Here is a 15,674-nt window from a genome sequence, read left to right on the forward strand (position 1 = left end):
ATGAACAAGTCATTGGTCTTGCAAAATTCTACCATGCGAGGCCAGCATTATTTCTGTCACCAAGGCCAAATTTTCCAACTACTGGTGATTCTTCGTTTCCAACTTTTGCATTCTAGTCACCAGTGATAATTAACACATCCTGATTGCATGTTTGGTCAATTTCAGACTGCAGAAGTTTATAAAAATCTTCAATTTCCTCATTTTTGGCTTTGGTGGTTGGTGCATAAATTTGAATAATAGTCGTATTAACGGGTCTTCCTTGTAGGCGTATGGACATAATCCTATCACTGACAGCATTGTACTTCAGGACAGATCTTGAAACATCCTTTGTGATGAATGCCACGCCATTCTTCTTTAAGTTGTCGTTCCTGGCATAGTAGATCATATGGATGTCTGATTCAAAATGGCCAAAAGCAGTCCATTTCAGCTCACTGATGCCTAGGACATCAATCTTTGTGTGTTCCATTTCATTTTTGGCAACTTCCAATCTTCCTAGATTCATACTTCATACGTTCCATGTTCCAATTATTAATGGATGTTTGCACCTGTTTCTCAATTTGAGTGGTGCCATGTCAGCAAAGAGGTCTTAAAAGCTTTACCTTATCCATATGAGTAAGGCTGATTTTATTCTGATAATGCAGTTCTTGCCCAGTCCTACTTTGAGAGCTTTCTAAGCTAAGTGACTCATCTTCCTCCTCTGTATTGGACAATGTTTCTGGATTATTCATAAAGTTGCGCAGTAATGTATCAAACAGTGTTTCTCTGCTATTCATAAGGTTTTCCCTAGCCAATCCTTTGAGAAGTGGATGGCCTCCTCCTTCCTACTCTGTCTTCAGTCTGCAAGCCAGGCTGATACCTGTGCAACAGATGCAAGCCACTGGGTTTGAAACACCAGTGGCACAGCCTCAAGATTCACAGCAACACGTCACCACAGTGGGACAAACCAACAGACAGGTTTGTCACCCTTAGCTGTTGGAAACCCCTCCAACCACCCTTACCTGGATCCCTGCGGCTAACTCCTCTGTCCAGTCCCCTTTGCCTTTTCTGTCCTCTCCCTGCTTCCTGCCTTGCTGCTTGTGGGGGGTGGCCTGGATTCCCTCTCCTCACCTGGCTCCCTGCAGTCGAATCCTTGATCTGTTCCTATCTTCTTTGCCTTTTCTGTCCTCTCCCTGCCTTCCCACCTTGCCCCTTGTGGGGCATGGCCTGGGTTCCAGCTCTTCACCTGGGTCCCTGAGGCTGACGACTCAATCTGTTCTGGTCCCCTGCCTTTTTTTTTTTGTCCTCTCCTTGCTTCCCGCCTCACTGCCTGTTCTTAGGTCCCTGGAATCTATTAATCTGTTTAATCTATTAGAATTGTTAAAATAAAAAAAATACTGACAATAAGAAGTGCTAATAAGGAGATGGAGCATCTGGAATCCTCAGAGTACTAATGAGAATGCAAAATGGTATAGTTCCTCTTGGAAACAGGATGGCAGACTTATTATTTTTTTTAATATAATAAAATTAAACATACACTTACCACTGAACCAGCAATCCAAGTTCTTCTATATATTTCATCAAATGAAACATAAACTGATTGTCACACAAAAACCTGTGCATGAATATTTATAGTGGCTTTATCAGTAATCTCCAAAACCCAGAAAGCCCACCAAAAGTTTTCCAAGTGGGGAATGGATAACAAACTCTGGTATAAACATGTAATAGGATACTACTCGGCAATAAAAAAGGACTGCTGATATTTACAATACTGTGAATGAATCTATATGAATTATCCTAAGTTAAAGAAGACACAAAGGCTACATATTACAGGATCCATTTATATGACCTCAAAAAGGTAAACCAATAGGGGCAGAAAAGTCAACGGTTACCAGGGGCTGGAGGAAGGACTGGATATGAAGAGGCAGAAGGGAATTTTAGAACACAATGAAACTACTGGTGTACCTATCTTGACTGTGATAATGATTATGATTATGTGTGTTTATCAACATTTGCAGAACTATACACTAGAAGTCAAAAATTTAACTTCTACTTAAATTTTAAAATCTTAAATTCAGTCACACCTAATAATTAATAAAATGTAATGGCATATTACCTAAACAGAAACTGTGGTGATGTGCCATAATAAATTTTTTATTAGTATACAAATTAAACTTTAATAAAAAAAAGTAAGATATAGAATAAATTCACAAAGATGTTCACTGAAACACTTCAGCAACAACCTAAGTGTGGGGAATGGTGGTAAGTGAATGTGACTATCAGTAAAGACTATTTACAGCCACTAAAAACTCTTTTCTCTCCCCAAATATAGTGACATAAGAAAATACCTATGTTATGAGGCGGTATTCTCTATGGAAGTAGACTGCCCAGTATTTCTTCCAAGGTGTGGCTGGTGGGTTTGAACCACCAGCCTTCTGTCAGCAGTCAAATGCCTTAGGCACTACACTACCAGAGCTCCCATTGAGAAAAACAGGATACAAAACTACATACAAACTGGCTCAATGAACACAAACACCTATGTGTATTTATATATGCAGCAGAATGAAGAAATAATATTCTATAGCTCTGCCTGCTTCTCTTTCCTGTTCGGTCCTAAGGTTTCACTGACCTGCTTCAATCCTAAGTTCTTTTAATCAGTACTGACTACCTAACAACACACACTGGCCATGGGGAACATAATCAGCATTAACAGAACCAGGTCTGATGTGGTAGTAGGTGCTGGTGGGTGATGAGGATTAGTTTGTAGAATTTTTAAGCAGGATCATCATCAAGTTGCGTAAACTAGAAATGGTGGGCAATGTTTTCTGAAATAGACCAAACCAGGACTTTATTTTAAAAAGTTTTATTCTGTGGATTTAGAAATTTGCGATTTTTAATAACTGCAAAAGAAATCCAGTCACACCTAGTGATTAACAGAATGTAGTGGCATATTATCTAAACAGAAATTGTGCTGATGCGCCATAATAAATTGTTTATTAGTAAAAAAATACACTTTAGGGCACAGCATTGTATCACAAATTACAGTAGGGATACTTTGCAAGAATTTAATCAAACTAGAGAATTCTGAGTAACTGTATCTTTTAAATGCAGCACTTAAAAATGTAACAACTCTGTGCATTCTTTTTCTTAAAAAAATGACCTTGTGTGTCATAGAAATGCTGCTTTATTGCTGCAGAGGTCAAAGTTCAAGGCTCAAGAGGTACAGGAGCGAATACAAAGGTAGCCTTAAGAAACTTGGTTTTGTTTATGTATAAAAAAGGTAAAGTTTATAAAAGTTAATTTACAAACCATGAACAAAAGTGGTATGCACGCATTATGTACAAGCATCTTTAAAACACTGAAATTTTCAAAGGCATAGCCAAAAAGAGACCAGAAAACCACCACTAACTCTTGCAAAAAACAAAAACAAAAAACGAAAATCTCCCCAAATCACACCATTATTTTCTTCTGGGTGATTATACATTTCTGAAACCATCAAATTCACAATTAATCACTCACTCAGTGTTTTTTCATGATACAGTATTTAGATGTGCACAAAAGCCATAAAAACTTAGTAATATAGAACGAGAATGAGCTAAGAATTAAAAACATGAGGGTAAGGCATTCCTGCTGGTTAGTATGTCTGTGGTGATATGGTTAATTCATAGATCCAAAGGGGCCATGGAACCAGTCTTACATGCTTTGGTGTCCTTCCCTAAGAAAAATGTGTTTTCATATACAGTAATTGTCTTCACACTTGACTTAAAAAAAAAAAGAAAAAAAAATCCCCCTTGCTGTACATTTCTGTTAATCCACTATAAGGTATATATTCTAGGTGCATTTTAAAAATGTGTGGATACTACTTCATGCATAATAAAATGTGTATGCCAGGCCAGGATCATCATAAAGTTTAAAACAGTGTACTTCATAAAGAACAGAACTCAAATGCACCCTATTTACTGGCTATTTAACGGAAATCAGTAAGTGAAGTTAGCAGTGACCATAAAAAAGTACAAAAATTATTACAAAGGAAAACATCTTTGAAATTCTAGCCAATACCAATAGCTTTTCAATCACAAACATGCATTTTGTAGCATGTTTTCTGACCACAGTTCAGGGGCATGCTCATTAACCTTTATCAATTCAAACAAAATGCTTAATACTAAGAAACTGTAGTATCAATTCTAAGAAAAGTATAATACTTGATAGAGTGGTTCCATTTAGATTTAGTAAGTTTAACCCAGTTTCACATTATTTAATCAAGTTTCTATATTTTAAGAGTTAAAAGTGGTCAATCAGGACAGAAACACAGTTTGCTCCAACAAGATAATTTGGATCTCCAGGAAGACACTTGTTTTGCCAGGTTTTAGGATCACCTAGAAGAGAAAAAGAAGTTGTCATTTATAGTTGGTTAAGCTATCAATAATCCTTTGCAACCATAGCAAAAACAAAAATACATGTATTTAGACATAATTTTCTACTTTTTCAGCATACTTCACTTAAATCAGAACTCTCAGAGCTCTATTTCAATACAGACCCACTGGCATCAATTTGAATGCTGTTTCAGAGTTTTATTTTGTTCATCTTGATTTCAAGTTCGCATCCTTTTAAAAAATGACTAAGAGTTGGGGTGAACATATGCCTGGGACAGTCCAGTTTGTCCTTTATTATTAATAATTAGTTGTTGTTGTTATGTGCTGTTGTCGGACCTGACTCATAGCGACCCCTCCTTGGGTTTCCGACGCAGTATCGCTACGGAAGCAGATTGTCCAACTCCTTCCGAGGAGTGGCTGGTGAGTTTGAACTGCCAGCCTTCTGGTTAGCAGTCAAGTGCCTTAGGCACTATTCTACCAGAGCTCCCTAATAATTAATATTAATAATTATTAATAATGCCCTCCTTTCACTTTCAAAAGGTTGGACAATAATTATATGATCACCCACATGAAGTGAGTATGAAGATACACGTCTCACTCAACTACAGGCCAATAAATGAAACCTCTCAAGTTCTACAGAGGGACCTGAAGACCCTCCTTTTCCTCCCCAACAGAAAAAAATCAGTAAGATTGGGCCAGGGCTCCTCAGCCCTGACTGTAAACAAAATACTCACGGACCTGATGTGGAAGTCTGAGGTGGGCTTGGGCACTAGGGGTTTTAGCTCTTGATAATTTAGATTTGCAGCTAGAGCTAAGAACCCGTCCTAAATCCAAAACCATCAAAGTCAAATCCAATTCATAGGGACCCCATGCATGCCAGAGCAGAACTGCTCCACAGAGTTTTCTTGGCTGTAATCTTTATGGAAGCAGACTGCCAAGTCTTCCTTCTAGAGCACTGCTGGATGGATCTGAACCACTGAACTTTGGTTAGAAGTCTGAGTACAAACTACTTGCAACACTCAGGGATCTTGGAAACCCTGGTAGTGAAGAAGCGAAATGTGAAGAACCCGGTATGAGTGTATGTCTATGGTATCCAAGGTTAAGTTGATAGTCAAAGCTGCTGACTTTTGCCTCTCTTATAGCACTAGCTCTCAAACAGGAGTGAGTCTGCCCGTTAGGACATCAGAGATGACTTTGCTTGTTACATAAACATACAAATTTTTCTTCAGATTAATTCAGTGGTTATCAAAATTTATATTGACTTTTAAATAGAAATTTATAGTAACAAAGGTATTTAATGCCATATAGGATTATATAATTTTCTAGGTGAATATACTTAAATTTAACACAAAAACGGTTAAGCTGTTTCAATCTAACAAACCAACTTATGTTCTAAGGTATAAAACGTCAAGTAAGTATAGAAATAATTTATGATTCATATAATATCTGTGGGGGAAAAGTCACTTTTATAAAGTAAGTAACTATACTAAAAAGCTATTTTAAGAACTTGCAAAAACACCTTCATGAAGCAAAAAATCACCCATCCTAACGTTGCTTTAAGGCGCTCTGGTGGCACAGTGCCTAAAGCATTTGAGACTGCTAACCAGAAGGTTGGTACTTCAAAATCCACTGTGGTAGTTCAGTTTGTGTGTCAACTTGGCTGGGCCTGGATGAGTGGCTGGACAGCTGGATGTAGTATTCCCTCTGATGAGAATGGTAATCAACTCCACGGTGAAATCTACTGTGAGCAGCTGAGTAGCTGCCTTAGGGAATGTGATCTGCTTCTTGTATATAAGCAGAAGCCTTGGGGAATGGTCTCTAGCTTGTGGCACGCTTGAACCGTGCATGTAACCGCTTGGACCCTGCATGTAGCCATGTTGTTGTTCAGCATTCTGCCATGCTCTGCTGACCTTGGGACTTACAATGGACTTGAATGACTCACCTGCCGTGTGGTTTGGTAACATCAGGACTGTGCCTTTTTACTTGTCAACCTTGGGTTTTTCAGCCTCAGCAGGCAGCAGCTGTCTGCTGAGTGAAGAACGCCTCTAGCTCCAGTGGGCTGGGAGCAGGAGGCAGAGCTAGACCCTAAGGCTGAGGGGCTTTCACCCAGCTCCTAGAGCCTGGCACTTAAACTTGGACTCAATGCCTCCAAATTGCAAGAATAAACTCTTGTTTGTTAAGGCCATCCCATTTGTGGTATATTTCTTATCAGAACAGCACTAGGTAACCAGAACACCCATCAACTGCTGCACAGAAGGAAGATGTGCAATCTACTTCTGTAGAGATTTACTGCCTTGGAAAGCCAATGGGGGTTGCTCTGAGTTGGAATTGACTCAATGACAGTGAGTTTTAACTTGGCTTAGGGGATAATCTGATCTCATAGTACCACCTGACTTTCAGAATACCCATTTTCAATGCAGTTTTATTAATGCTAATTCACCAATTCAAACTAGACTAATAAGATATTTCTCTGTGGAGTCCATGAGGAGGTAACAGTAACCACTGTGTTAAAATTAATTTATTAATTTGTTTTAGAAGATGGGATACTTGTGCCTATGAGAAAATGTGTATTTTGTGTGTGTGTACGTATTTCTTTCCCCTCCTTCCTGGCCAAGTATGCTCCCATAATCTTTACACCACAGAACTTTCTTTCATACTGTACCAAACTAAACCTGCATAATGTACTTTTCAATTATCAAAAATTCAGAAGCAGTACTTTAAGTACTTATTTTCCTATATCAAGTTCTCTTAATCTATACCAATAATATAAAGTTCCAACTGGTAACTGATTTAGTCACCCAAGGAAGTGAGAAGTATGAAAATAAAATGGAAGCTTTGAAATTTATGATCTTATGAACAAAAAGTCACTTAAAAATACTGTATAACACAAGGTATTTAGCGTTTTACATTGAAAAACCATGGCCAAGTATGATCACAGTGACAGATCTTTTGTCCTTCACATTTCTCTGGTACTTATCTCTCGTAGATTGGAAACTGTAATAACTAAGAACAAAAATAATCATATAAAGCAATCAAATCATTTATCGAAAAGATGAAAATGCCTCTACATGTAAGGCAATATCAACTCTCCCATCGTATTCTGAAAACTTGGGCACAAAAAATAATTTTGTTAAATACCAACCTTTAGCCAAATCATCAATTTTTAAAAGGTAAAAAACTTCTCTACCTTTTCATATTAATATATACTATGCACTATGAATGAATCTGAATACACTGGTGATGCCTACGAGGCCACAGGAACAGAGTCAGAGATCTGCTAATCTACAGCACTGGAAGTATCATCAGCTCAGGTCTTAATCAACGACAGTACCCAAAGCCCCAAAGGACAGAGTGAAGACAGCATACCCGACGAGGAGTTAGATGATTTTAGAGCAAAAGACCAACCGTCAGGAGTCATGGACGCACAATGTGGTAAGCGCAGCTCCACTGGTTTCAGGAACTTCAGCCCATGGGGACCACACATCACTAAGGGGCTCAGCAGTGTCTCACCTGGAGTCAAAGAAGGGGATAGAAATGAGAAGGTGAGATGTAGGTCTCCTTCTACACCCAAGTTCTCCTCACGCCCTTCTCAAAAAAAGCCACTGCCACTGAATCGATCCCAACTCCTAAGTGACCCCCATTGGGTTTCCAGGGTGGTAAATCTTTACAGAAGTAGATTACCCCATCTTCCTTCCACAGAACAGCCAGAGGGTTTGAACCACCAGGCTTCAAAGCCAAATGAGTTAGTTTCTACAGCACCATTGTCTAGTAAAAATATAACATGAGTCACACATGTAATTTTAAATTTTCTAGTAGCTTGATTAAAAAGTAAAAACAAACAGGTGGAATTAATATTTAACCCAATATATGCAAAACATTATAATTTTAACTTGTAATCAATATAGTAAATCTTTGAAATCAGTGTACTTGCAGCACATTTTCATTTCAAAAGTCCCATTTCAAGTGTTCAACAGCCACATGGAGCTAGTAGCTTGTGTATTTGCTCACACAGATCTATCATATAAAGCATGTTAAAGTATGAACATTTACAAATGTTACTTCTTTCATTTTTAATGTTTTCTCTACTACATATGTAGTTTACATAACTAATACATGGTGAATACAGTCAGTCCTATTTGTTTTTTTCTATAGGATATTCCAAAATCACAGTAGAGAGTCCAATGTTAATATTCTGGCAATACAAAAGAAAATGAGATAATGTATTTAAGGAAGTAAAATACTGCTCAAAGCATAGTTCATTATATGATCCTTACAGATCTATGAAGATTATGAAAAAGAAAGCATTTCCAGATTCCTTAAGAAGCTCAAGAACATATAACTGTAATTTTTCTAAGGATAGTTCATTCTGTTGAGTATTCACTAGTGTTAGGTCCCAGGGTCTTAAGTAAGACAGCACCTGTTTCAAGAGGCTTACATTCTACCAAGTGTCAGGTAAACAACACAGCCTTTTTGAGTGGGCATAACCTAACCAACCTCTAGAGATGAATCCACCTCTTTGCGTGATTCTAAAGACAAATTTGATCAGATTAAGCCAAGATGTGAGGAAAGCCCAATGGTACTGGCTATGGTCACTTTCAATCTCCTACTGAAGATAAGCCAACAGTATTTGGAAGGTCTATCATGTTAATCTTGACCACCAAGGCTTTAACTAGTGAATGTTCCCTTCACCCCGTAATGGCTATCTCCAAGGTCACTCACCCTCAACACCACCTGGGAAATTCTGACACAAACACTTGTTTAAGAAGCCCTCCTAGAGGGAAGGATGCATGGCTATCACAGTGTGGAAGCACAAAAAAAAGTCATTAGAATATTCTCTTAACTGATCATAATAAGCTTTGAAGAATGCAGACAGGGCAACTCATAAGTCATTAAAACTAAGCAGAAAAATAAATACATTTACCTTTCTCTTTATCTAGAGGTGGGAGGATGCTGTTGTCTCGGCAGACCTTGAAGTAGATTTCCTGCTCAATTCCCTCAGGAATGGCTCCTTGTGGGATAATTATACTAACACCAGTTTCTATGGAACTCAACACCCCACCGTTGCTGTTAAATATGCCTCGGGCTGTGGCTACCACTGTATGACCATCCTCATCTTCATCCTCTTCTACAGCTGAAGGGCTAAGAGTTCAAAAATGGCTAATAAGTAAATTTCTGCTTACAGGAGCTCTCCTTTCATTACTATTTTGAAAGGGAGTTTCATTTTTATTTCTGCATACAATCAAGAATTACTTCAACAAGCTAGTTTTTAATGACAGATTTTACACGCAGGTATAATAACTAAAAACATATTCTTCCCAGAGAAATCAACTTCATTTTTGAGGGTAACTAAACAAGTTGTTTTTATTACTGATTTTCTGCAACTTGAATGCACAGAACCTGATTCCTTACGCACTCCACAACTCTAGTACATTGGTTTTAAGCAGTACATTTTGACATTCATGAAATTGGTATTTTTAAATTGATAAGGAGTTAATGGTTCAACTGATACCATCTTCCCTTCTTAGTGATATAGAAAACAAGGGTGCCACTGACAACATCTTAAAGAATATACTAATTAGGTTCTGCATCTTCCTAGGATTTTAAGTGTGCACACTGATTTGCTGCAGGGAGGAAACTGCTACTTCCAGGGCATGCACTCACTGCTCAGCAGACACCATTCTACTCTCCCTGACAAGGACTTCAGTTCTTCCTTCATCTACTAAGATGGATTTCCTTGGCACTTTCTCAGTACCAAAGGTCATGCTGGGAAAAGCAAGGCTTCCACAGTCTAAAGACTTTAGTATGGGTACATATCAAACACCCATGGGGAGGGCCAATATACGAACTTAATACACAAATACCAAAGGCAAAGGGGATGCAGTATCAATGAATGCTTTGAAAGTGAGGATATCAGTCATGGAAGACTTCTTGAAGAAAAACTTTGAGCCAGGACTTACAGGTGAGCAGAAAGATGGCCCAAAAAAATAGCAGTATGTGAAGGGCAGCCAAACCTTCACTGCATGTCAGGACCAACAGGGACTGACACTTGCAACAATGGCAAAGAGTGGAAGCCATCACCTGATACAGTGATATCATGTAAACCCAACACAGGAGGGTCTGCTGCTCTACCCCTGATGACTTATGAGGCTCATACAGGTGGAGGCAGCAAACTGCTAAGGCTGTCTGTTTTCTGGGGAAGCAGCCCTAGTAGTCCTCTGTTCTGTCTGCAAGTCCTTCTGTTTCAGTGGGTGGCCTGAAAATGCAAGTGGAGTTAGGAGCCTGAGATGTGCTTTTATATGGCCAGAACGAGCCTGGTCCATCACTCTTGAATGACAAGACAGAAAAGAGTACAGAGTGTGTGGCTCCAGATGGGTTCACTTTGTCTTGCTTGCTCAGCCACCGTACCATGAACTGCTGTTTTTTAACAGCCATTTTGAGGTTATTGTATCTTCATTTCCTTTTAACATCATTGTTGAACAAGTAGTGGATTAGGAATATAGAGTTATATTTCTGACAAAGCCTACAAAGATACTTCATCAGCTGAAAGTTAACTGGGAATGCATGGTGGTTGAGGGCTATGGGCTGTAAGGTTAAACGAGCTGGGCCTACATCTAGGCTAACCCATCCTAGCTTATGACCCTGGGCAAACTGTTCAGTATAACTAAACCTCAGTTTTTGGTAAAATGGAGAATAACGACAATAGCTACCAACCATACATGACTGTTAGCTTTATTATTCATTAACATTACCCTGTATTCTTGCAGAACCTTCTTGGTAATGGCATTTACTGCAACAACATTTTGTATAACATTGTGTTCAGTTTAAAGTTAGAGTTTAACTTATCATTTCAAATCCCAAACCATACCAACTACATCAGATCACATAAGACAAATCACACACAACCAAAGTTTAACAAGGCAAAACTCTTACCTCACAGGAATAGCTTTAGGCACTGTGCTGATGTTATTTATTTGATATTTAGGCTTATCTGCATGAATGGAGAAGGTTTCGACTCCACTGTCAAATTCAGGAGGCTGTGCTGAACTGTGTGCTTTCAGAATAGTTTTTGGAGAAGTGGGGGTTTTTGTAGACAAGTCTGGTTTGTGTACAGTTTCACTTGGCAAAAGATTGTGATTGAATTTAGGACTTTCAAACTTGCGTTCAAATGGCCTAGCAGAACTTGTATATGGTTTTGGTGTGAATCGATTGTATGCTGGAGTGACTGTTTTCTGAGTCTGTTCAGCTCCATTAACTGGAACTTTATCTGGGAAATTTTTCGGAGGATAGTAAGTAGACTGAGCAGTATCCTCTCTGTTTGATGGTCTGAAAGTTGCTGGCTTATTCTGAGACGGAGGTGGGTCTGGTTTGGATACTAAAGAATTCTGAAAATCCAATGACACTGAATTACCTGAAAAACAAACATATACCAGCATTTAAAATACTTTCTGAAACAAGTTTTAATAGTCTCTGTGATTGTCTCTTCCATCACAACTTGCCCTAGTGCTGGAGTTGAGGCCTGGATCTTGGATGCCACAGACAGAGGATGGCTCTTGAACCCGGTAGCTATGTGTGATACAGAGGGACCAGAAAGTGGCAAGGATAAATGTGGAGCTATTACTGTACTCTGTTGCTTTTGAGTCAGGGCCACGCTCTTAAGGGTTTTGGTCTCCAGAAACTGGTGAGAAACCCCTCTTCAACATTCGCCACAAATTAGAAAAAGAATGACAAATTCAATTTCAGTTTTTAAAAATATCAGTATAAAAAACCACAATCAAAGTTAAAAATAAAGGACCACAGATTGGGAAAAGATATTTATATAACATGTATAATCAATAAAGAATTAACATTCAAACATATAAAGAACATCCATACATCTATTAAAAAAAAAGTTAATCTAATAGGAAGTCAGACAAAGACACGTATTGGCAAAACAGAAATGAAATCTAGAAAGCACTGTAACCACGTAAGATACTCAATCTTGCCATCAATTAGGAAAAAGCAAAAGAAAAACAAAGAATATGAAATACCACTTCACATCCCTTAGAAAGACAAAACTTAAAAGTTTTATAGGAGCTCTGGTGGCATAGTACCTAAGGCACTTGACTGCTTATCAGAAGGCTGGTGCTTCAAACCCACCAGCCACTCCTCGGAAGGAAGATGGAGCAATCTATTTCCGTAGTGATACTGCCTTGGAAACCCAAGGAGGAGTCACTAATATAAAACTGGAGAGGATATTTAACAACAGAAATTTTTGGTGTACTCTTGATGGCAAGGTAAAATGATACCGAAGGAATGTGAAGAGGGACATGTCCCAGCCATCTTTCAAGAAGCTAGCATAATAATCTTGATATCAAAACCAGACAAGGACATAAGAAAATTATAAACCAAAATCCCTTGTGATCATAGTAATATTATTTACCACATTAACAGAAGGAAAAAAAAAATCACATGATCATATTACTACATGCAGAAAAAGCATTTCGCAAAATGCTTTCAATAAATAAGATCAGAAGGGAAATCCTAAACATGGTAACAGATATCTCAAAAAAACCCTACAACTATTATTATAAGTGGAGTTCTGGTGGCATAAGACCTAAGGCATTTGAATGCTAACCAGAAGGCTGGTGATTCAAACCCACCAGCCACTCCTCAGAAGGAAGACTGGGCAATCTACTTCCGTAGAGATACCACCTCGGAGGTGAAACTAAGAATTGTTTCTCCTTAAGATCAGTAATTAAGACTGTACTTGCTCACATTATTTTAACAGTAAGTGCTATAAAGCATGAAAAATAAAGACTAAAGAGTAAGAATTAAAACTTACTTTATCTGCAGATGTAATTGTAGACATAGAAAATTCTAGCATAAAGTAATAACATCAATCTACAATTACAGCTTGTCTGGATGAAGACTTACATATCCTGGAATTTGACTCATACACAAATAATATTAAAGTAGTGTTTGTAGTGGTAAAATATCTGTCAACAGGGGAACTGATAAATAAGTCATGGTAATTATCCTTAGGGCAAAATTTTATATAGCTGTTAAAATGAATAAATTTGGGCTATATGATTTTTGTTGAGATTTTACACAGGAATGCACATGCAAAAGGCTAAACTGCTATGGTATATATATTTTATGTGAAACTTTAAAGCATGCAAAACAAATGTAAAAAATATACACAGTATAACAGATACTAAATTTAAAGTAGTTGTACTCCCAGAGAGGGAAGATAGAAAAGAGAGAGGATTAGAGACAGCAATATGAGGGATTTAAAAAAAAAAAAAAGGAGTCAAAGCTCAATAGGGATTCAGGGAGGCTTTATATTTTTCTCTATGCTTTTGGGGTCATGGAATATTTCACAATTATTAAGACCTCACTCATGAAAGAAAACTCACTTCAAGAGATATTTCTTCTTTGGGTAATGGCATTCCATTGCAAAATGGGAAAAAGTACTTCCTTCTGTTAGATGCAGTTCACATTCTTTTCCTGCATAGCTTTCCTATATCCATCTGTGAAGATGGAAGGTAGAATATAACAGTAATTTTCACAAGTCATCATTCAAGTATTTAGATTCAGATTTTTTTGTTGTTGTTGTTATGTGCTGTCGAGCCGGACCCGACTCATAGCGAACCCTCCTTGGGTTTCTGAGGCAGTATCACTACGGAAGTAGATTGCCCCATCTTCCTTCTGAGGTTTATTGGTAAGCAAATACTACTTCTAGAAGACTTTGGACACTGGCCTAAAATTAAGCTATGTTAATAAAGTAGATTAAAAATTTAGCTAAAAGGTTTATCTGATATAATGGTACAAAATATACTATTTTTTAGTTCCCAGCCCAAAGGCTTCAGGTATGTATTTACATAAAAAATTTTGCTTTATATTGACAAGAATATAGTTCAAGTGTTATTATGTCACAGTGACAGCATTAACTTCTAAACTGTACCTTCCCCATGTGTTCCCTTGGAATGCGTGTGGAGGGCCAAAGAAGCACTGGTGACAGGTTGAGCAGGCTGGGTGTACTGGGAAGGCAGTGGAGGAGGAGGAGGAGTGGCCTGGACTGGGTCATATCGTTTCTCCCCAAATGATCTATCCACAGCATCAGCTTCAGCAGGCTTTCCCCTATTGAAAAATAAAGGGAAAAAATGCCAACACCTGAAAAGGCATTCACTATACAAAGCAAGTTCTCATTCCTTCAAGTAACTCTAACTTCTAAAACATCTAGAAATTTCATAATGTATTTTCATTTTTATGGGTAGCTACTCTACCAAAATCATAAAGTCAATCATTCATCAGCACAAGAAGGTCAAGACAGCACAGATACTTTAAGAATATTATGAAACATCCAGAAAATGGCAACCAAAGGCAGATGAAATTTTGGGTATACTTGTAATATTCAATTTTACTATTTACCAAAAAAAAAAAAAAAAAGTTAATGGTTGGTACGTTTAAGAAAAGTCTTGCAAGTATTTTGAAAAATATTGGCCCAAATCTTTCTTCACTGCTAATTTTGAATCTAAGGTACAAAGCTGGCTTCTGGAATAAATGTAATGAACTAGGGACCAGCAAACTTTTTCAATAAAAGGCTGGACAGTAAATATTTTCAGCTTTGTAAGTCTTAGAATCTCTGTCACAACTATTCAGCTCTGCTGGTATAGCCTGAAAGCTGCCATAGATAGTATGTAAATGAACTGGCATAGGTATGTTCCAGTAACACTACAAAAACTGTACATTTTTTATTTTAAAATTTCTCCTTAATTTACTAGAATTTTTTTTAAAAAACAATTGTTAGAATAGCAGGTATTGCTTTATTTTACAAGCCTCATTTAAGTCAAATTGGGCCATGTGAGCATATTTTTTTCCCAAAAAAATTTTCAATTGTGAATATGTAATACATAAAAGTCACATAAAAGAAATCTTTTAAATAGACCCATAATTGCAACAATGCCATCTAAACCTTACTGCAGAGAGCCAAAGCTTCACTGGCTTTATGTGCACAAACAATAATATACATTTGGAGCACACTTCCACTTTCACAAAAAACTTTTGTTGAAGTCTAGTCTTATGATAAGCTTTAAACCTATGCTATTTTCTTGCTTTTAGGCATTTAGACTAAGTATATGAAAATGATGCTAAAGGCTGAAAGTGCACATAATGCCAATGACACAGTGAGGGACACCTTATAGAACAACCTCACATTAATGCCAGTCTTACCACTTGATGTTCCTTTTCAAGTAGTCATAGCTAGTGTAAGAGCCAAGAAATCTAGGTGATGGCAAAGCAAGCGCAATAGAAAAATGAAAGAAAATGGTCAATCTAATTAAGCAA

General features: G+C 37.7%; 1 protein-coding gene across 1 annotated transcript in view; it reads right to left on the reverse strand.

Annotated features, from left to right (window-relative positions):
* Window positions 1-4,257: 4,257 nt before the first annotated feature.
* Window positions 4,258-15,674, reverse strand: part of TJP1 (tight junction protein 1) — a 520,689-nt gene continuing 509,272 nt past the window's right edge. Inside the window, exons 25-29 of the mRNA XM_042783575.1 lie at window positions 14,293-14,468; window positions 11,280-11,757; window positions 9,271-9,488; window positions 7,716-7,859; window positions 4,258-4,352 (exon numbers count right to left, since the gene is read on the reverse strand). Coding sequence (XP_042639509.1) covers window positions 4,258-4,352; window positions 7,716-7,859; window positions 9,271-9,488; window positions 11,280-11,757; window positions 14,293-14,468 — 1,111 coding nt within the window. The remainder of the gene's footprint in view (window positions 4,353-7,715; window positions 7,860-9,270; window positions 9,489-11,279; window positions 11,758-14,292; window positions 14,469-15,674) is intronic.

The sequence above is a fragment of the Orycteropus afer genome, unplaced genomic scaffold (genome assembly GCF_000298275.1).
Source record: "Orycteropus afer afer isolate SDZICR_OR568_19922 unplaced genomic scaffold, OryAfe1.0 scaffold00019, whole genome shotgun sequence".
Classification (NCBI taxonomy): domain Eukaryota; kingdom Metazoa; phylum Chordata; class Mammalia; order Tubulidentata; family Orycteropodidae; genus Orycteropus; species Orycteropus afer.